This window comes from Balaenoptera physalus, assembly GCF_965194825.1.
Source record: "Balaenoptera physalus genome assembly, chromosome: 14".
Classification (NCBI taxonomy): domain Eukaryota; kingdom Metazoa; phylum Chordata; class Mammalia; order Artiodactyla; family Balaenopteridae; genus Balaenoptera; species Balaenoptera physalus.
This window is the reverse complement of record NC_138893.1, coordinates 83421065-83443246: the sequence shown is the minus strand read 5'-3', so window position 1 is coordinate 83443246 and position 22182 is coordinate 83421065. Positions and strand designations below refer to the sequence as shown.

The following is a 22182-nucleotide window of genomic DNA, read 5'->3' as shown; positions in this document are numbered from 1 at the left end:
GCTCATGGAGTTAGCTGAATTCAGCCAGCTCTCCTCAGAAGTTATTTTTCCTGATCTGCATCAAACTCTGACTTTGTGGGACATAAGAGTAAGTCTGGGACTCTAAAGAAACCCCATGCTTGAAGTCAATAAAAGAGTATTGTCACTCATTCCTATTGGATTCTCATGGTTTCTTCCCAATCAGTGCTTTCTGGACACAACTGCAGTGTCCCTATGACCCTTAGATCTTTTCTTGATGTGTTTACAGATGAGCCAGGCATACTATAACTGCAGCTGGTTTCTCCCACTTCCTTCTGGATTCCAATATGGCTCCCTATTCTATTTCATCCTTTTAGGAACCTGTAACCTTTGACATATATTCCTAAGCTCACGCTTGTGTCATATGGAAACTTTATGGCATGCTCTTGTTCTGTAATAATTGGGTAATCCTGATCATCCCAGTTTCTAATCAGCTTCTTAAAGCGAGCTAATGCCCGGGTCACCAACGCCTATTTCCTAAACACAGCACACAATTGCTGCTTAGCTTTGCCCACATATGGGCCAGCACGTGTGATTGTGCACGATTATTTGTCTTATGTACTATTCAATAAGTATGTCTTTGTATACACCTATGAATGTGCTTTGGCAGGTGCGGATGTGGGTGTGGGTGTGTAAGTAATCAGGTCAGTCTTGAAGTCTGAATAATGGATATATGGTATTTGACTTAATTAGTCTCTGTGCATTGTTAGCCTCAGTTTTTGTCTGCCCTCAAATATCAGAGGAAGAATGAGTTCATTTCCTTGAAGTTTATTAACTGTTACCGAAGGCAGAGAAAATTCCATAAAAGAGAAGGTTCCATACAGAGCAAGTGGAAGGGGAGCTCTGAGTTGGTAAGAAAAGATGCTTGGAGTGGGGACTTGGAGTGAAGGATGGAAGGGCAGATCTCCCCTTTCTTTTTCCCTCCATTCCCACAAGGATACTGGATTTTCAGTGGGGGTATCCTGCTCAGCATTCCCTCTCCAAAATGAAACCAGAGGGGAAACTTGATACAAAGTAGAGGTAGAAACACCTCACAGCTCCTCTGTTTCTCCATCCAAGGGGATGCCAATATCCACGTTGTAGTCTACAGGCTCCCCAGAGCTCAGCCAGGGAATAGGGGTTCGATTGAAAGAAGGCCTGTTGGAGAGGTTCTGGTTGTAGAGGACTAGGGGTTCACTCAGCAAGGGCCCCAGGTCAAACTTGGGCATCTGGAAGGTCATGCGTTTGGAGGCCTTCTCATATCCACCATAAGGCATTGCTGTCCTGAAAAGGGGACACATTATTTAATTAAAAACCAGAACAAAAGAAAGAGTTTTGTCAGTGAGATGTTACACTGTTTTGAGGATGGGGAAGTCTGTGAATTCTAGTTTCAGATTGCTTCTGCACTCCTTATTCTTATTCTCCCTTAGTACTCCTTTCCCCCTTCTGGTTTGCTTGTTTCCCCAAAGCTAAAAATGAGAAAAGTAGTCTAGTGTGTACTAGATAGAGAGTCTCATGGATAGTTGTGACCCAAGCCAGTCACATTTTCAGAGAAATTTACCCCAAACACTACAGACTCAAGGGTCTGAGGTTACCTTATATTATAATGTAGAGACCCCCCCTCAAAACCCCTACCCCACCTCCAGTGGATAGTGCGTGCCCTGGATGAGAGGAATTAACATTTCCTGGAAAATCCAGGCACCTTAGGACCAAATGCAAAAGCACTTCTCTAGGGCTTCCCTGTCCTGTTTTCACACAGTCTAGAGAAGCCCAGTTCCAAAAGGATAGGTACTTGAACCTTACTAAAGTAGGGTATAAAGAAATAGAATCTTCAATAGTATAATAACTTGCTGTGGTGCGTAATCTATAAAAATTCTGAATCACTATGTTGTACACCTGAAACTAATATAATGTGTAAGTCAACTATACTTCAATTAAAAAAAGAAAAGAAAAATAGAATTATACTATAAGGACAGTAATGGAATTGTAACCTTGAATGAAGGGAGCCTCAAGAAGCCTTTAAATGTGTAATATATTATTCCCATTTCACAGTCAAGGCAACCAAGGCTCAGAAGTAGGGTGACTTTCCCACACAGCTAATAACTATGAACTAAAATTCAGATCCTGCCTCCTAGCAAATTTTTCCTTCATCATACCATGCTGTTTCTCTGAGCTAGAGTGGAAAGACCAAAAGCCTTCAGTTGCGGCCCCCAAATTCCTCCCATGCCTCCTCATCCTCCTGAAACATTTGAACCAGTCTCCATTCCAACTAAGGGCATGTTGCCATACGCTGGAATGCATCAGGTTCCTTCCCCATCCCCCTTACCTGTTGAAGGACTTATACTGAGGGAGATGACCTTTGGCCCCGTGGGCCAGCAGGTTGATGCCAAGTTCCACTTTTTGCTGGGAGTCAACCCCCATGGCTCTCTCCCATGGGGAAATATAGGTCTTGAACACAGAGATATGTTTTCCTTCTCCACCTGCCTGGTCGTCTGGCAGCCATGGGAGAGAAATAATAATAAGTCAAATAATAGCAGTTAGTAGCCAATGGAAGTTAGTCTCAGAGCTCTGCGCTAGAGAAGTTGCTGGGGCCAGGGACCGAAGGTAAAACATCTTGGTAATTGTATAAGGTTTGTGAAATAATGACAGCCTGGAGTCGGATTTGTGATACAAACTGAAAGGCTAGAAAGGTGACTGAGAGACAAGGCTTCTGGGTGGAATAGACACGTCTCTGTATCCTTATGGACCCAGAAAGTCCATCAGGCTATCTCAACAGGCCTCTCCTGCTTCCTACACCCAGTCTAGGCCTCATTCCTGGGGATTTCTCTGCTCTAGAGACCAGACACATTATTCTTGGGTGAGGATACTTGCCTAGTCCTGTCTCGCCAACCCCTGCAGTGCCAGCAGCTCCTCCTCGGCCAGTCTGGCCCCCAGGACCACCTGTACCCCCATATCCAGACCCAGGGCCCTGATGATGGTGATGCTCGTCAGAGCCATACTGTCCGGCAGAGCCACTTCCCCCTGCCTGGCCTCCGCCGCTGCCCTTGCTGTAGGAGAATCCCTGGCCAGCTGTACCCAGCTGTCCCCCAACTGTGGGAAGGAACTTCTGGAAGTGATCCTGAAAAGAAAGGACAAAGTAAGGGGAAGGTTAGCAATGGGTACGGGGAATACCATAGCAAGTAGGAGGTGATCAGAGACAATGGACAACCAGAAGACACTGAATCGTCTGAGACCGTCCCCCCCCCCGTCCAATAGATGGTTAGCAGATAGCCTGACTGAGAGAAATTAAACTCTCCTTAAGGGATACAACCTCTTTGGCTCAGTTCGAATTACATCTAGGATGGGGGCAACTCATTCTCCGAAATCCCCTTTCCCTCCTTACCAAGGTAGAGGACCAAGAGTTCTGCTCAACTTAGATTTGAGAGATTGGGGCTGGCATGGAGAACCCAGCCTTAAGTTAAAGAACTAGAGAGATCTCTGCTCCTCCCCTGCATCTTGTCTAACAGATAAAAGTTTCTTCTCTCTCTTCCTCTTCCTCTCCCTTTCTCCTCTTGGTGCCTGTTGGACCAGGACTTCCTGACAGTGAAACTGTAGTGGGTAGGGGGAAGGGAAGCCCAAAGGGCAACACTGGATCCATCCCCAAAGCCTAAAAATAACCCTGCCAACTCCTTCAGGAGGCTCTCCTGGCCACCCACCGAACACACCCCCATGCTCCACCCAGTGTAACCAGACACAGGCAGGGAGGAGGGCTTTTGGCCTCCTAAAGTTAGATATGACCGGCTCAGCATTTTTATTCTGCTCCTACATACAGGCCAATGGCAGACACTCCTGCCCCTGGCCCCATGTAGGCATCTATTTTCACTCTCCCCTGGCTGCCCAGGAAAGGTGGAGGGGGAAGAAAGGAAATGGAGACGATCCCCTCCTTCTCAGCTGAAATATCTTGTGCCTGGTCCCTCTCCAATCTCTACTTCTCTTTGGAGAATGATCCTGACTAGGAGACGTAGGACCTTAAAGCATGGTTTCAGTCCCCACATCTGTGGTCCTTATACTGACCCTTTAGATAAAAGAATGGCTCAAGAAGAGATGGCTATAAAAATTCACTCACCTCTTTCTAGGGTTGCCAGATTTTGCAAAAAGAAAAAATCACAGGATACCAGTTAAATTTGAATTTCAGATACACAATAATACTTTTTTAGTATAAATATGCCTAAGTGTTGCATGGGATATATTTAGATATAAGAGAGTATTCGTCATGTATCTGAAATTCAAATTTAACTCGGTGTCCTGTATTTTTTAATTTAATTTTCATGTCCCAAATATTTCATGGGACACACTTATATTAAAAAATTATTGTGTATCTGAAATTCAAATTTAACTAAGTGTCTTCAATTTTTTTTTCTTTTCTTTTCTTTTCTGGCCATGCTGCGTGGCTTGCAGGATCTTAGTTCCCCAACCAGGGATCAAACCCAGGCCCCTGGCAGTGAGAGCACCAGACCACTGGACCACCAGGGAATTCCCTAAGTGTCTTCAATTTTTAAAAAAAAATTTATGTCCCAAATATTGCATGGGACATACTTTACTAAAAAATTATCTGTGTATATCTCAACTTTATTTTTTTAAATTGAAGTAGCGTTGATTTACAATATTATATTAGTTTCAGGTTTACAACATAGTGATGCAATATTCTTATAGACTATACTCCATTTAAAGGTATTATAAAATATGGGCTTTATTTACTGTGCCGTACAATATATCCTCGTAGCTTATTTAGTGTGTATCTCAACTTTAAAATATAGGACTGGGCATCCTGTGTTTTATCTGGTAATCCTATCTTTAATACTTAACCATACTGGGAAGGAGTTTTCTCCTTGAAGGTGTGGACTCCCCACCCTGCCTCACCAGCTCTAAGACACAGATTTAGTTTCAGAGGTGGGCTGTAATTCACCCTGGAGCTATTGGGGGCTCGGTGTATCTGGGGGGTTAATGAGCTTATAAATTAGCTGGGAGGGGAGGTTGGTCATATTTTGGAGACTCGGGCGGGGCCTACCAAGAAGCTGTCAAAAGAGGCACGAGGCTTTGAGAGCAGTAAAGTTACGAACTCACCATTGAGCTGTCAGAGAAGACATCAGGGTGATTTTCATAGATAAATTTCTCCACCCGCATCTGCCGCAGTTTGAACATCTTGGAGCCCCGGTTAGTGAGCAGCGACAGCTCCTCCAGCATCACATCCCTTGGGACGCTGATCTTCTTGCCCAGGTTCAGGCCCGAGCTCTCCCGTCCACCTTTCAGGGAGGTGGGGAGGCAGAGGCAAGGGAAAGAGGAAAGTAGGGTTTTCTAGCTCCAAATGAAGCTGCCATCCACAACTAATTAAGTGCGTGTGTCCCAGCAGAGATCACTGAGTGAAGCAGATGCTGTCTGTGATGTCTGATCAAATTCTGTCTAGTTTATGAGGGATTTTAATTTCCTGGGTTTGGAGTTGGAGAGAATGCATGGGAAATGGGGTGCAGAGTGAGACAGTGGGGATACTAGAATGGGGTGAAGATGGTGAATGGGGTAAAAGGTATGGGGTACAGGGCAAAAGAGTAAAGAAACATCATAGATGGAGGTCATTGGGGAAACTATAGCACGGGGGAAAGCCCAAAGGCCACCTCTAAATATATACTCCTATCTTAACTCCTTTGCCTTCTCTTCCCCTCAGTAAACTGGCTGCAAATGGCTTCTAGGTATTGGGAGAGCTCCTCACTTGCTGTACTCCTACCACCCCCAGGAAAAATGCCTGAGCAATTTTCCATTTTAAGTGCCTATACGAGGATCCTTAGCTCTGGGGAAAGAAGTAAGGAAACTAACCATTTATTGAGACCTTACTCTGTGCCAGTCTCCATCATACATATTTTCTTCTCAAACATACCTCACTGACCTGTGGGTCCTGTTGTCTTGGACCTGTGCTGGGTAACATGACATGGGTATTACTGTCTCAGATTACAAGGTGAAAAGGGTGGAAGGGTGAGTAGTCAGTGTTGAATTCTTTCTTCCTTTCCCCCTTTCCCCCCACCCCCGCAAACCTCACCCCCACCCCAAATTCCTCTTGTCTCTCCTTATCTCTTCACCTTAAGGCACATATAACCTTATGATACTTCTGGGACTCATGGGCCAGAGATACTCTCAATAAGAAGTCCCACACTAGGTAGGTGCACACATGCCATACCTCCAGTGAGTTCCATGATCAGCTTGCTGGATTTCCGCTTCTTGTTGGGGGCAGGGGTCTCTGAGAGTGGCATTGTGGAGGTGGATGGAGCCTGGATCGGGTGGGAAGGAGGAGGTGAAGGATGGACAGGGACTGGGGTGAGTGTCTACAGTAAGGCACTGCTTAAGGACTTCAGGGAGCAAAATTTCATTCGATTTTTTTAAAGAAATACATATTTCTCTAAAAGGTGAAAAACCATTGCTTTAGGGCTTCTCTTCTTGGGAAGCAGGGCAGAAAATATAGATGCACCCCTTGCCCCTACCTTCTACCAACCTCTTTTCAGCTGTTTTACATAGAGCTGGTGCAGGGCTTAGGAACACAATATGTGTTAGGGGGGCCTGGGGGTAAAACAAACACATTACTTACAGGTCAGGTAATGCACCCAGGTTTCATTGGTTTGGCATGATTCGAAGTTTTTATTTGTACGGGGCTCCCAGACTGGGATTATCATTGCAAGCTCTGGCCTCTCAGTCTTCCCCAAGCCCCAGGGCGGCGGGGCGGGGCGGGCGGGGGGGGGCGGGGAGCAGAAAAAATGTTCTGCCAGGGTTGAGGAGATCCAGCCAGAAACATTCTCCATAGGATGGAGAGGTTATTGCCCCTCCACCGGGCCAGCTGGATCATGGCCTGGGAGGTGACAGCAGTGCTCCCACTCCGTTTCAGTCACTCCCCAACCCCCAGACCTGGAGTGGAGAGGGAGGTCAATCTTGATGCATGTCAATTCAGCAATATCATAGCAGTGGGGAATTCAGGGAGGACAGGAACATAATCATAGGATCTGGCAGTGGAGGGGGACAAGCTGGGAAAAGATACAGATTCCAGCCCCTCCTTAACAGAAGTTGGCACTCAGCGAAATGTCTTCTGCTGAGTCCTGTCTCACAACACATCTGCGATTCTACTAGCTTAGTGGGGTCTGCTGAGGCCAGAGTCCAGGAACTGCTAAATAGATTCTCCCTGTACCTCTCTCAGCCCCAACTAGGTTCTTGTTTTCTATCCAGCCTCTCAGACCGCCTTCTCATTCCTCCAGTGCCTCCCCCAACATCTCCAATCCCCCCACCCTCTTGGGCCCTTCTCCTTCCAACTCTCTGTGGCTCCCCTGAACTGGACAACTGGGAATTGAGTACAGATGGAGGAGCTGGGCAGCTCCCCCCAGGATCAAGGGTCACTATTACAGACACAGAGACAGCAGTCAGCAGAGTGGGCTCTAGCCCCTCTGACTATAAAGCTGGAGACTTACCGGCTGCTTAAGCGGTGGTCAGCTCTCCCTGGGGTCCAGCAGCTTTGGAGGACTGAGCTGCTGTGACTAGAGAACCTGAGCTGGGCAGGCGTGGGGGCAGCACTGGCAATGGGGGAGGGAGGGTGGTTATTAATAGAGACGATGAGCGCAAGCAGCTCAAATGGCACAGGGGTACTGAGACCCTGGAACCAAGGTCCCATCCTCCTTGCCCAGAGGCTCAGGAAGGGGAGGAAAGGCCTTTAGAATTCTCTCACTAAGCTGTCTGAGCCAAGGATCAGTCTGCCCAGGGACTCCTCTTCTTTGGCACCTCGAGGCTGAGATCCAAAGAAGCACTCAGGGAGAAACTGAAAACTGAGAGGGAGAGAGGAAGCAGGCAGCAAGTGGTGAATAGGAATTTGGACTGGGAAAGTGAGAACCAGGAGAATGTGTCTGGAGAGCCATTCAGAGACAATCCAGGCTGGAGCTGGAGGGACATGTGGGTGCATTTTGGGGGTTGGGAGGGTTTAAGATGCTATGTTTCGGGGAGGGAATTTCTGTTCACAATGGAACTGCCCTTTGAAAGTTCCTGGATAGGCTGGTCTTTCCTTTGGGAGGGCCAGATTTTGGCAGCATAAGGGACCAAATTAACCAAATCCAGTAGTTAGGCTATCAGGGATGATGTGGGGGAAGACTTGACCAGTTTCTGCCTTTTCATCCCCATTTGCTGTTTGGGTGCTCAGTTTAGCCTGCTCTGCTAGATAGATGTCACTGTTTTTTAAAATAATTAATTAATTTCTTTCTTTCTTTTTGGCTGCATCGGGTCTTCGTTGCTGCACGCAGGCTTTAGTTGCAGCGAGCAGGGTCTACTTTTCGTTGTGGTGTGTGGGCTTCTCATTGCGGTGGCTTCTCTTGCTGCGGAGCACGGGCTCTAGGTGCACAGGCTTCAGTGGTTATGGCTCGCGGGCTCTAGAGCACAGGCTCAGTAGTTGTAGTGCACGGGCTTAGCTGCTCCGTGGCGTGTAGGATCTTCCTGGACCAGGGCTCGAACCCGTGTCCCCTGCATTGACAGGCAGATTCTTAACCACTGAGGCCGCCACCAGGGAAGTCCCAGATGTCACTTCTCCCTGAAGGGGTACACATAGGCTTCTGACCTGCCAGGGCTTTACTCTCTGAGGCTCCTACTTGGGATTTTCTTCAAAGGGAGCACACACCCCATAGGATCTGGACTGTCCCATTCACACTGGTCAAGAGAAGCCTCTGGGAAAGGGCACAAGCTTGAGAGCCCCCTCCAGGGAAACCTGTCATTTGCCCGGCACCTTCCTCAGTAGCTGCGTGAACATCCTGGATCCGTCTCCATCTTCTGCTCAGGTTTTGTAACCAGCTGCTGCACCTCTGCTGTATCCACCACCCTGTTGTGGCTGCCTTAGGAAGTGGCTTTTGTAGTCCCCAGAATACCTTTCTGTCCCTCTGTGAGCTACCCACTCTTCCTGACCATGTCCTTTTCCCATCCTGAACTTTATAGGTTCAGGTTAGAGGCTGAAAGGTCGCCCTGCTCCCCTCTACTTGGCCTCTGCCCATACCAGTTTAGCCTCCAGATTCCTCATCTTTTGTCCTTTTTCTCCATTCTCTCCTAACCCAAAGAAGCAATTAGATGAAAAAACATAAATAGCAAAAGGTGATTTCATCATCATTACCATCCTCCCCTCAAAAACCAACCAAAATTTTGGTCTCTTATGATTGAGTACCTAAAACTACCTAGTGAATGAAGACAGAATATTTAGCCTAGGCTCTCTGAGCCCTTCCTTTGAAATTCTGAGAGGCTGCATATTTGGGAGAATCAGGGTCATGGGCCTGGTTATTGGCACAAATCTGCCCCCTGCTGGTAAAACTGGGGCAACAGAACTTCCCCTTCTCAGAAGTCTAATTCTAGCCGCCTTTCAGTGCCTTATCTTTTTTATTAGTCTCAATCCATGCTGATCCACCCTCTCTCTCCTTCTTCCCTCTCTCACCCCACCTTCAACTTCAGCCATTGCTTTCCCTTCATTTCCTCCAGGGTGTTGGGAAATGTTGATGGCGAAAGGCTTAGAGGGCCTTTCCAGATTGTCTAGGTTCTGTAAGCTGAGGCCTCATCTGAGAAGTATGGAGCAGGGGATGGAGAAGGGGAGAATCTGGAGAGAGAGAACTGGGGGAGTGATGGAGGTGGCTACATTGGAGCAGGACAGAATTGGTAGAGAAGAGCAAAAGACCAGGGGGTGAAGGGCAAAACAGTAAAAAACAGGAGGGTAGGAACTGAGAAAAGAGATCAGGAATCAGGAGATCAGGGGAATGAATTAGAGAAGATGAAGGGGAGACAAGGATTTAGGTATAAAACTAGAAGAGATGACAACAACAGAAGATATGGGGCATAAGTTTATTCTTGTGCACAAACCAAAGTACTGTGACTCACACTCAATATGCAAAGGAAATTATCAATTTCCAGATCAAGCAGCAAACGTGACTAGTGGTGGTCATGGTGAGATGGGAGTCCATGTCCCTCTAGGATCAGAGATCAGGACCTGAAGCTGGAAAGAAATAAGAACTAGGGTTTGAGGGATGGGGTGGAACTAAAAAGAGGTTTTGGCTCTGGGTGTTTCCCTGCCCTTTCTCAGGTAGTTATGACAAGCTGCAGAAGACAGAGGGACAGTTTCAAAGGAGGTAGCACAGATACCTGTCTTTCAACACTCAGCACACACTCTCGCATCCCTCCACCATCATCCCCCTTCACTCTAACAAATACATTCTTCTCCCTCAAATTTCTCCCCAATCCCACTTTTGTACATGATTGGTTTCTTATTATCCAATTTTACTCTCTACCAACACTGTATTCTCCCTCACCATGCTTCTCTCTGAGGCTCGATCAATTTCATTCATTTCTGTTCTGCTCCTGGTTTCTACCTCACTTTCCACATCATGGTTCTTTTCTCCTTTCTGTCTTAAGTTCATGAGACAATGAAGCCAATGATTTGTTCGTTCTCAGAGGACATTTTCTTTCTTTCTTTTCACTTCTTGGATGCTTTGTTGCTCAGCATGGGCCTCTCAAGTTGCTAACTTTCTGAAATCCCAAGGAACAGAATTCTTAGTTCTACTCCTGGTCTAGCTGGTATAACTCAACCCATACAAACTGCCCTGGTCCTTCGAGTCTCCTCATACTCTATGAATTTCACCCGATGCTCTACACCTGCTACAGACGATGATCTTTAACTCTAATGAGTCTCTTTCTCCCCACCAGACAGTCTATGTGAGGATAACTGACTCTTCTTTCATTAGTGCAAGGGTAAGACCCAGATTGGGTCTTTATTTAGACCGCTCCCCTTACTCTTGCCTAAGACAGAAGAGCACATCTGTGTGCACGCACACACTTGCACACACACGCCTAGGAAAATGCCAGCCAAGCTTGGGAAAGAAGAGTGAGGAGCAGCAAGTGATTTCGTGCAAATAGGGGTCAGTTCAGTCCCTTTGCTGCCTGTCTGGTGGTGAGCTTCTTGCCTGAGGTCTCAGTGGTAACTTCTCTGTGTCTTTCTCATTGACTGTTAAAACAAGGCCCACAGAAAAAAGCACAAATGTAGAGAAATGGAGACCAGTGGAGGAGTGTAGGTGAAGAGACAGAGTTAAAGACAGAGATCCAGGCAAGGAACTACAAAGAGAAGCACAGACACCAAAGCAAAGATAGTATTATAGGTTGGAAAGCAGCAGGGAGGTTAGGAGTCAGGAGGAAGCTGGGAGATGGGACACCAACTCCAAAACATTCTCTGGCAGGAGGAAATTTAGCCTGCAAAGGAGGGGGGGCGGGGGCGGGGGCAGGGGGGTTGGGTAGAAGCAACTTTAGGAACTAGATATTCCACCTCCCCTTGGTCCTGGGAGCCGTGCCCTGTTCAGTGGTGGCCTGCCCCAGGCCTCCACACATGAGCCTGCAATCCCGTTCTAGTAGCTGAGAACCGGGGCCTGGCTACCTGGAAGCCACAGGAGCTGGGGGAGGCCCCAAGACCCCTGGGAGACTCTGGAGGAGGGGCTGGGCTAAGGACAGGGGCTGAGGCCTGCTCTGCCCTCCAGATGGGCTCATCCAATGTAGTGGCTGCTCGGGGGGCAAGCACAGTGGGTGCCAGGGGCTCTGCAGTGGGCTGGGGCACTGGAGTCGAAAATCGGCGGATCTCCTGGACTCGGGCAGTTCTGGGAGGCACTGAGGAGGTGGGTCCAGGAGTCGGGGGAACCTCATCAAAACAGAACATGGCACTTTTAAGTTGGTAGGGCTGGTGCCGCATGAAATCCAAAGCCTTAATGCCCTGCTTGGGGGCTGCCCGAGGCCCTTGGGATTGGATCTTACTGGGGAGAGTTCGGGCAGCTTGGGGGAAAAAGGGTGAGAGCAGTGGGTTGTAAGCAATTGGAGGTGGGGCACGGATATTGGGTGAATATTTCCAGGAAGGGGGCAGGGAGGGGGTAGGAGAAGGGCTTCTGGGCCGCGGGCCAAGGCCAGGACCAGGTGCTTCCACCACATACCTGTCCGCTCGGCTCTGACGCTTGGCAAACAGCTCCCCACCCCTGCCCTGAAGCCTTGGTGGTTCAGGGATTCCAGCCGAAAGGGCCGCCCCATTCACTAACCCATCGAGGAACCCTCGAGAAGATGGCTTGGGAGCCACTGGGGGTGGAGTCTTAGGAGTCGCAGGGGGTGGGGTCTTGGGAGCCATTGGAGGCGGGGTTTTAGCTCTCACGTGAGGCAACGTCTTGTAACTCCTGCCCCCTGGTGGCTGCATGAAGTTGCAGGCTTCAGCCCCGAGGCTCAGGGCATCTTCCTCTGGACAAGATTCCGCACCCCCAGCCCGGGGTTTTTCATCCAGGTTCTGCACCAACGATAGCAGCTCCGGGTTGGGCGAGTTCTTCGTCTCCTCATTTCCCGGTCGGAACATCTGCTTTCGGGTCCCCCGACGCCGGGCCTCCTGGAGGATGCCGGTGCGAGCAGCTGGCACGGAGATACGCTTCTCCCGAGCGCTGGAGGGCTCAGGGGCTGCGGGGCCAGGGGCGGGGGCCTCTGGGCGTGCAGCAGGTCGCAGAGGCGCCGATAGGAAGATAGAAGCGGTGGAGGTCATGGCAGCTCCGCTAGAGGGGGCGGGGGGCTCTGGGGCTCCGCCTGGTGTAACAGGACGATTGGGGGCGGGGATGTATAGGGAGCTGGTGGCCGTCACGGGGCCGGAGGAGCGTGGGGTGCTGGGGGAACCGGGGGTTGACACGTGGCTGGGAACCCCTGAAGAGAAGCTGGGCAGAGGAGTGGTCCCCTGCGGAGAGGACAGGAAAGGCGGTGGGACGGCGCTGAGGCCTCCCAGGCTCTCATTTGCCCTCTTGGGAGCCAGGGGCCGGAAAATAACCGAGGTGGTACCTGGCCGCTGCCCTTGTAAGCCCGGAGTAAACGGCCTAGCTGACCGGTTAAAGATGCTTGGAGCTGGGGTAGAGGCTCCACCGCTAGGGAGGAAAGGTCTGGGGCTGGCTGCAGGGGCCGGCGAAGGGCTGGATGGGAGCACAGCCGCCTCTGGCGGAGCGTTTTGTGCCCGAGGTGGTGACTGCAGGCCCTGCCCGTTGAGCGTGGCGGCTGGACCATCCCCGGCCGGCTCCTGGGTGCTGGAGTCTGCGCGCTGGCGCTGCTGTGCAAAGAGTTGGGCCCCTCGCCCAGAGGCCTCACTCAGCTGCCCTCCCAGCTCCGGGCCCTGGCCCTCTGCTGCGCCTGAGCTCGGCCTGGCCAGCTCCATGTCCAGGTAGGGGCTGTCCCAGTCGGACTGGTTGGTGAGGCTGCGGGCGTCGGAGAAGGCCTCTTCGTCCAGCTCGGACTCACTAGTCGGAGGGACGCCGTCCTCCTCCCCAGCGCCTGTCCCCGCGGCAGCCCCAAAGCTCACTAGGGTGTACTTCTTGGCTCTCTGCCGACGTTTCTTAAACATCAGTACCCCCTTCGAGTGGGGGTTGGGGGCTGCGGTTAGCAGGGATGCAATCGTCCGGCATTTGGTCTTGGCCTCCTTCACACTTCTCTCTTGGAGGCTCTCTGCCCTTTGCAGTTCTGAGGAGAGGAGGAGAGAATGGCCAGTGAGCATCTTCTCTTCCCCAAGGCTCTCACCCGTCCCCCGCCCCCCCAGCCAGCTCCCTCAGGCCTCCCACCTCTGGTCTTTTCACTGGCCTGACCCACAAGGTCTCTCCTGCCTTTGGCAAAGTCCTCTAACTTGGGGCCAGAGTGGAGGTGAAAGGTGAAACCAAGGACAGTTGAAGGGAAGGCAGAGGGTAGTTGGCTGCCCTGACACCACTCTGACCACAGCTCTCCTCCTATCCTCTCTTCCCTCCTATCTTTCAGGAGATTGCTCTTACCCACACCACACGCATGCCTCCCCTGCTTCCCTCCATTCCTGGCTGGCAATGTGAGGCTGAGGTAGAAGGGGGTTTACTTCCCATGGCAGGCAAGGACATGAAGCAGGTCCCAGGATAAGAAAAAATAAGAAGGGGCACTTTTCTCCCACCAAAGAGACCCTGTTAGGGGACTTCTCAGAAAGTTTGGGACTTATCCCCTCTTCCTACCCCTTACCCTATAATAAGGACACAAAGGATCCTTAGCAATGAGGATCTTCATTCATAATTCCACTATCATCATGTGATCCACATCATATACATCCAGAGAAATAACTCCCACCACACATCACTTCAACAAGAATATGGCTCTAGGGAGAGGTGGCTATGGGCATATTTTCTCATCTGTACTTTTCTCTCTCATCCCCATATACTCTAGCTTATATACATCCTAGTTCATATACACATGTATAAATACACGTGTCCACACAAAAACATACATGCATACTCAAGGTGGCCCTTCTTCCCAGAATTCCCCTAGCAGAGACACTGTCACTAACAGTTGGGGCAAAATTTAAGTGCCTTCTAAATCCAAGGTGCTCCTCTGTGCCTCAAACCCCTGCTACTCACAGGCAGGGATGGCTTCAGATCTGAGATGCAGGAAAAGCCAGAGTGCTGCTCTCCAAGGAAAGCTTCCAGATCTTTAGGATATCTCAAAGTCACCAGTTGATACAGTCTCCTTTCCCCCAAGCTGAGGGTGGGAGTGGGGTGGGCTTCTTTGACAGTCTGAGCTGCCCCCTATTTTCCAAGCCTTCTGGGTAGAGAGCTCAGGTAGACACTACCAGGCAGGCACGCAAGCACTGTGTGCTAAGGGGAGCCAGGACAGGGTTTCCCATGCCATGTGGGGCCTGGGAGGTGGAGCCAGGAAACGGGAACGCTGCCCTGCTGCTAGGACCCTGACTCGGACACAGATACTCGGACACAGATACTCTCCGATCCATGATCCCTTGTTCCTCCTGAAAAATTCCTGAAATTCCATCTACGTTCCACTCAAGATATCAAAGCTCCCTTCTGATTAGGGCTCTCATTCCACCCATTCCAACGTTCATACCACACAATAGTACTGTGGACTAGAGATAGGCACTGGAGTCATAGTTTAGTTCAGATTTTTGGTTCTTGGGAGAGTTACTTCATCTCACTGAAGTTCAGTTTCCTCATCTGTAAAGAAGGATGATAACATAACGTCTACCTCATAGGGTTGCTATGAGGTTTAAGTGAGATAATGTAGGTAAATTTAGCATTTAACCTAAGCCCCACTGTGAGTAATTATTACTATCAAAGCTTTCTTGACACTAGCTGCACATGTATCCAGACACTTTCTTGTTCACTCATATCTTCTCCCACGGACTCCCACATACATGCTTTCATGTATTCATAGATTACTCATACTTCTCTCTCACACATACACCCTCTCTCCATGAGTTTTCCATTGCTCATGTGGTCACAAAACCCTTTGACATGTGGCCATAGCATCAGCCCATTCTGAGAAAAGGGCAGTGAAACTCCTAAGAAAAGAAGGAAGAGGAAGGAAAAAAAGGAGGGGGTAAGGGAGTAAGACCTTTCCCAAAGACCTCCCTTCCCAAACTGTTGATGTAGTCCCCTCCATTCTAGATTCCAGAACTCTCTTGGCTGTGGGAGGGTAGTACCTGCATAGAACGGGTCCTGGAGCTCAGGAACTGGGCTTGGGGCTTTGTCGCAACTGGCTTGGCTGAGAGGCTCTTGGCTGATGGGCTCAAAAGTCTCCATGCCGAGAAAGGCAGTGTTGGCTGGAGCAGGACCAGTTTGAGCCACCCCCCACGCCTTTTAAAGCCCCTTTGTCTTATCCCCAGAGCTGGCAGCTGAATGAGCTCACTGTGCTATTTTTGGAGCCTGGCCCCCTCCCTTCTCTGGGCTGCCCCACAAGCCCTGGTATGATGGACATGGGCACCTGCCTACCCTTTCCCCTACCCCACCACACTGGACAATGAGGTCTGCTTGGCTAAAAATATCCCTGAGCTACTCACTAACTACAGTCTCACCCAGCATGATGGGGAAGGGAGAGGGTGCTAAAATGAGAATTGGGGATAAGCATGAGATCGTGGGTGTGCATCTGGAATTTCTTTGTGGGACATGGGACACTCTCAGGGATGTCAGATGGTAAACTGTCACGTCCTTAGCCTCTATTGCAGACTTAGAGGCACAAAATACTATGGATCAGGAATCAGAATGGTGGAGGGGAGGAACGAGAGATGAGAACTAGAGGGGTAACCCTGAGATTTCCAAGGTGACAAGAAAGGTCTCTAGAGGAGGGGTATGGGAGGCATAGACAGGGAGAAAGTTCACTCTTAGACTTTGTTCTGTAGCTCACATCAAAAATAGTAAAGAGCCTGAGATAAGTGGAAGTGGCTTTTTCTGCCGGGGCCTACATTCTCGCCTAAGATAAGAAGCCAAAGATCCCTCCCTCCACCACTTCCTAGAGATCTCGTGACTATTCCATAGCCTCCCAGTCCCCAGGAATCCTAATGGAACTAGCAATGTCAAAGGTAGCTCTGTTGCTGTGCCTGCAGTTAACACTGAAGAGTCACTGTATCCCTGTCCTGCTTCCAGATACTCCCCTGACCCATGTCTGCACTCTGCCCTCACCCCATCTGACGCCTAGCAAAATCATGGCAACGACAAGCAAACCCTTCATCAATTCATGTCCCTTTCCAACTTCCCTACTTATCCTGTTCCTGGGTTGGCTTGAGCCCCCTGTACTTTTTTGTCACTCTAGTTCAAACAGCAAAACTAATGGGGATCGTGAGAATAATTATTTTCCCCTCCTATCCATTACCCTTCTCCACCTGTCCCCAGGACTGTATCCAAGGGAAGCATAAGGTAGGTGGAATGTATCGTTATGGAGGGTTAGATTTAGGGCTCAGACTGAAGGATCCTGACTAAGGAAAAGGAGTTCAGGCACTCACTGGCTTGTTTGGCCTTCTGAGTATAGGTGGTAGTCAGATCTTCTGCCACTGGGTGGGGAACAGGCCCCACCATAGGGATGAGATGAGGGCCAGGCCGGAGGGGGCCATGGGGCAACAGCAGGGCCTCAGCCGGGGGTGGCTGAAGGGTTGTCCCGTCCTCCCAAGATGGGGAGCTCACGCGGCTGTCATCCTGGCTGGGAGGGCCAAGGACACCAGGTGCTGGCTCTGCGGGGCTGTCAGACAGGTAGACCTCGTCAGGTGGGGCTCCTGGAGGGGTGGGCCTTGTTGGGCCTCGGCGGCGGGGTCGGCGGGGCTTTTCCTGGGTGGCTGGGCCATCAGCATCACTGTCTGTCTCTCCATAGTAAGCCTCACTGTCAGGGGGAGAGAGGAGGCTCCCAGGCTGGAGAGGCTGGGGAACTGGAGCACCAGGGGGCTCAGGACTCAGCGGAGACAAGGGTGACAGTGCCTGAAGCTCACCAGGGGATGGAGATCGCACAGGCCCCTCGTCCTCTACCCTGGATGGAAAAGAGGACAGAACTTGAGAAATGAGCTGGATGACTGAGAGCTAGAGAGATCGGGAGGAGATGGGAGAAGGATGTAAGGGGAGAGAGGGGACTGGCATGTAGGTGAAATGGATGGGCTGGGAAGAGTGGAGATCTGAAGATGAACTGGTAGGCAGATCTGCTTGGCAGGCTTTGACTGGAAGTGGGTTTAAAGAGAGATGTGATGATAAATAGACAGGCAAGGGGCCTAAATAGGCCCACGCACCCACATTCAAGTGCTTTGGGAGGCATACACAAACATCTGTACTCCAGCACAGATACACAAGCAGAAGTGGGTACTTGTCAGTAGCTGAAGTCAGGCCAGTGAGACACAGAGCTGAGACAGGCAATGGAAGCCCTGGACTAGGGGGATGGGTGTAGGCTGGGGTGGGAGGGGTCCATACCGCCGCACGGTGAGGACAAGCTGATTCCCTGAGTCATCGATGAGGCTCATGGCTCTGGCATGAGAGAGGCTGGTGCAGGAAACCCCATTGACGGCCAAAAGCTGATCCCTTTCCCGGAGTCCTGCTCTGCCAGCCTGGCTCCGTCTTCGGATCTGAGAAGGTGTTGGAGGAGAGACTGTAGGTGAGGGAGGGCTCCAAGGGGGGAATAGAATGAAAGGAGTTAGGACAGGAGGGACCGGTGTGTGGATGGAATTTTACTTTACAGGGTAAGAAAGGATGGGGAGGGACAAGGGGTGACAGTTAAGGGGGGGGTCAATCTAGAGGGAAGAAGGTACAGATTTGAGAGAATAACACATCCTTTAAAGGGAGGTAGGGTAATCACTGAATGAAAAAGATGGGGAAAACTGCAAGGGGGGACGGGACGTACTATTGTAGAAACGGTGGTTATCCCCTCAAGATTTTCCTCCAAAGGAGATATCTATGCTAGCCAACAGTTCTCTTCTAGTCCTTGGAGTCCTAGGCACCATTATCTACACAGTCAAGATTTTAGAACAGTACTCCAGATTGGAGGGAGTCCAGCAGATTCTGAAGGATTGCGATTGTGTATGTATATGTGTGCCGGGTGTGCACACACATGTACATATGTTAAAGTAATAATAGTAATAGTGGCTATCATTTATTGAGTGCTTACTAAATGTTAGGCACAGTGTCAAGCACTCTACATGTTTTATTGAATTTAATCCTTAGAAGTTAGTACCTATGGAGTAGGTACTATCATTACCTACATTTTACAGTTGAGAAAAATTAAACCTGTGCTATGAAACCAAAATGGTAACAACTTCATCTGACAGGTCATATCTTGCCATAACCCTCCTAGCCCTAAAAAAAAGTCTTGCCTAGTGAGAGAAGGGATCTGGCGTAGGGAAAGAGGGGGACTGAAGGCTGGGGCAGGGGCAGGGCAGGGCTGGGCTGGGCTGGGCTGGGTGAGAGCCTCAGATCGTCACACACCAATTTAGTTAGAGAGAAATTACAACCTTCGCTACATTCCTGGAGTTTGGAGCAGAGGCACAGACCCAGGAGAGCAAAGACTGGATGGCCAGCCCTGGACCTCTGCTTCTATGAAATTGAGGCACAGTCTTCCTTTTTTCTCTGTTCCCAGAAACCAGGAACTCCCTTTTCTAATAGCCCGCCACAAGAAGGCTGTGCTCAGACACTACTCCCCCCGTCAGATCTGAGCATGCTTCCTCGACCACCTACCCACCCCCACTCCACTTCTTCACAGCCTCCCACTTCTCCCCCCACAGGCCACCACATGACTCTTCCCAAGTTCCCTTGGGTTCCCCTTTCCCTGAAACCTCAATATAGGCTCCCTTACCTTGGATACCTGTAAAGGTTTCCTCTGCTCGGCCCCCCCCTGAAGTCGGAAGCCCCAGGGGGCTCCCCCAGACAGTGTGACCAGCACCTCCTCCTCAGCACCCATCTCTCAGCTTGGCCTATGGCCCTCGGAGTTTGGACAGTGTCCCAGGGAGAGAAGTCGAGGTGCTGGTACCCCGTCCGGCCTGTCTGGCTGTCCTGCTTCTGCTGCCCTAGGCCTTCCACCCCACACCACACACCACAGGCAGGCAACTTGGCCCTGAGATCAGTACAGTCCAGCACACATGTCCTGTCAATCGAAGCTGTGCTCAAAATAGTTACCGGCTGTACTCCCCTCCCTCCCTGAGCTGTATTACTCCCAGAGCTAATTATAGTGAAAACTTCTGCCCTCCCCTGTCTCCCATTCTCCTGCATGGGCTTTTTACTCAGGACTCAGAGTACTAGCTCTGTGGGCTCTATAACTAATGTACATCCTTTCAGGGACTGTGCCTTCCCTGATAGGATCATGGACTAATCCCAACTGCTCTCCTCCAAAGCTTATTCAAAAGTGGCAGCAGCAGGGGCTTCAATTCCTGAGCAAGGAATGGCTGGGTTTGTCCCACAAGATTGCAAGATCCCCAGAAAAGAGTGCCCCTTTGCTGTATGAATTAACCTATTAATCAAAGTGGAGATTCATATCCCACTGCAGTGCTGGGTGCAATGTAGAGGAACTCTGTTCAGCCTGCTCCAGCTGAAGTGTTGCCTGTTCCATAAAGCTTTTCCTGCCCATCTCCTGACTCCCTACCTATAGAATTAATCCTTCCTTCCTCTGGGCAAAATATGTATCTTGTTCGTATTTCTATTATTGTAGTTTTCAGCCAATATTACGGTTTGTTTATATGCCTGTCTCCCTCCTAGATTGTGAGAAACTTGAAGGCAAGGACTGTGTGTAACAGCCAATCAACAGCCCACAGAGCAATGACTGATGTAACAGGTGCTCGTTGTTTGGTGAAATAAATTACCTCTTACAACACATAGTTGGTCATGGAAAGGTGGGTACAAATAGGTGTGCATAAACATGCCAACCCCTGTTAATAATAAAATATTTAGTTATTTTTAGGTTTCCATTACATGAATATGCCCTATGTCAAGAGATCTCTTTCTTTTAAAAAACATAATATTATGGTGCTGTAATTATTAAAGGCTACAGAGGTCCCTGGAATAGCTGCTCTGATAGCATGCTAAATGCTGTTTGCCTTGGTGTTTGATGTAGTCATAGAAAGCACTTGGAATTTAGAGTCAGAACTGGACTTGGATTCTTGTTCTATCATTTATTAGCTGTGTGACCTTGGGCAGTTACTTGACCTCATCAGTAAAAAGAGTATCTAAATATCCATTCATTCACTATTCAAACATTTATTGAGTGCTAGCTACATGTAAGCCATTGTGCTATACCAGTGGCTTTCAGTTAACCCTGCACATTGGAATCAATTAAGTGCATGTTGGAATCACCTGGAAAACTTTTAAAGCTACTGGTTCCCTAAAATAGGACTGTGTATATGATTAGATGATGTGTAATGACATTTTACATATTACATAAATTTATACATTATACAAATACTTTATACACACACACACACACATACACACACACACACACACACACATTCTCAGGCCCCTCAGCCTTAGGGATTCTAATTTTATTGGCCTAATAGCTGGTATGGCCATTTTATTTTTAGTTAGTTAGTTAGTTAGTTATTTTGGCATGGCCAGTTTAAAAAGCACTGCAGGTGATTCTAATGCACAGCCAAGATTGAGAACCAGAGTGGGGATACAGAAACCAATAAAATGCAACATATCAGCCTCTATTCTCAAGAAACTATGAATTTAAACTCTGCTACTTACTAGGAGTGCAACATTTAAGCAAGACAGAGGATACCTACTTTCCTATGCTGACATGTGTTAAATGGGATAAATTATGCGAAAATACTTCGCAGAGGGCCCAGCTTATGGCAATCGCTCAACAAATGTTAGCTGAATTTGGCAAATTACTAATCTAGACTAGTGGGTCTCAATCTTCAGTGTGCAATGGAATTGTCTAGAGGGCCATAGCTTGCTGGGCCCCACCTGCAGAATTTCTGATTCAATATGCCTAGGGTGGGTCTGAAATTTGTAACAGGTTTCCCAGGTGAAACTGGTACTGTTGATCCCAGGATCACAGTTTGAGAAACACTGACCTCCACTATACACTCCTGAGGACAGGAAAAATCTGCCTGTTCACTAAAACGTGCTCAATGCCTAATAACAGATTCCAGCAAAGACTAGAAGTGCAATTTTTTCAATGAATGAACCACTTTGTGCCTCAGAATAACTAAAATTTACTGTGCACAATATGAGAGCAAGAACTTTTCCCCGCATTGGTCATAAAATTCTTCATTTAATGTTTTTTTCCCTTTAAATGCTTCCTTTACACCAGTGCTCTTTTTCCCCATTTCTTTTCTTCCTTATTAAAAAAAAAACTTTTATTTTAAAATGAATTGTACATAATACATATGAACTATTTGAAAATAACAATAATGTAAATATCCATGTGACTATTAAGAAATAGAACACTATTAATATTATTGATGCTCCATTATGTTCCTCCCAATTATACTTTTCTCTTTCCCTCCCCCGAGGTAACCAACAGCCTGAGTTTTGTTACTTTGGTTTTTTTTGTTTGTTTGTTTCTTGTTTTTTTGGCCCCAGGCCGGGCTGCTTGCAGGATCTTAGTTGCCAGACCAGGGACTGAAACCAAGCCCTCCAGCAGTGAAAGCGTGGAGTCCTAACCACTAGACTGCCAGGGAATTCCCACTTTTTCTTTATAGCTTTATCATACGTGTATGTAATTACAAAACCTTATTTAAATTGGCGAAGAACTTTTGTTTGTTCACTACTGTATTCCCGGACCCAAGAACATGGCTTGGAACACAACAATGCTTAAAAAATAATTATTAAATGAAAGGATTATTGAAAGGATTAAATGAGGTTATGTATATTTTAAAAAATCCTACAAATATTAGCAACAATATTG

The 22182-nt window shown here is 48.8% G+C and overlaps 2 protein-coding genes across 4 annotated transcripts; both read right to left on the bottom strand.

The window, feature by feature from the left end:
* Window positions 1-770: 770 nt before the first annotated feature.
* MYOZ1 (myozenin 1) lies at window positions 771-7582 on the bottom strand. Its single transcript, XM_082424578.1, has 6 exons — window positions 7476-7582; window positions 6203-6293; window positions 5101-5279; window positions 2869-3115; window positions 2324-2489; window positions 771-1281 (listed from the first exon to the last, which is right to left on the bottom strand). The coding sequence occupies exons 2-6, from the start codon at window positions 6273-6275 to the stop codon at window positions 1050-1052; spliced, it is 897 nt and encodes a 298-aa protein (XP_082280704.1). The 5' UTR covers window positions 6276-6293; window positions 7476-7582; the 3' UTR covers window positions 771-1049.
* Window position 7583: 1 nt separating this feature from the next.
* On the bottom strand, window positions 7584-19559 carry SYNPO2L (synaptopodin 2 like). 3 transcript variants are annotated; one of them, XM_082424431.1, is made up of 5 exons: window positions 19132-19559; window positions 17757-17948; window positions 16811-17325; window positions 11988-13530; window positions 7584-8511 (listed from the first exon to the last, which is right to left on the bottom strand). In XM_082424431.1, the coding sequence occupies exons 1-5, from the start codon at window positions 19542-19544 to the stop codon at window positions 8421-8423; spliced, it is 2754 nt and encodes a 917-aa protein (XP_082280557.1). In that variant the 5' UTR covers window positions 19545-19559; the 3' UTR covers window positions 7584-8420. The 3 variants fall into 3 exon arrangements, with proteins under 3 accessions (XP_082280557.1, XP_082280555.1, XP_082280556.1); XM_082424429.1 differs by lacking the exon at window positions 7584-8511 and having other exon boundaries at window positions 9851-13530; XM_082424430.1 differs by lacking the exon at window positions 7584-8511 and having other exon boundaries at window positions 9851-13530; window positions 17757-17908; window positions 19132-19370.
* Window positions 19560-22182: the final 2623 nt, after the last annotated feature.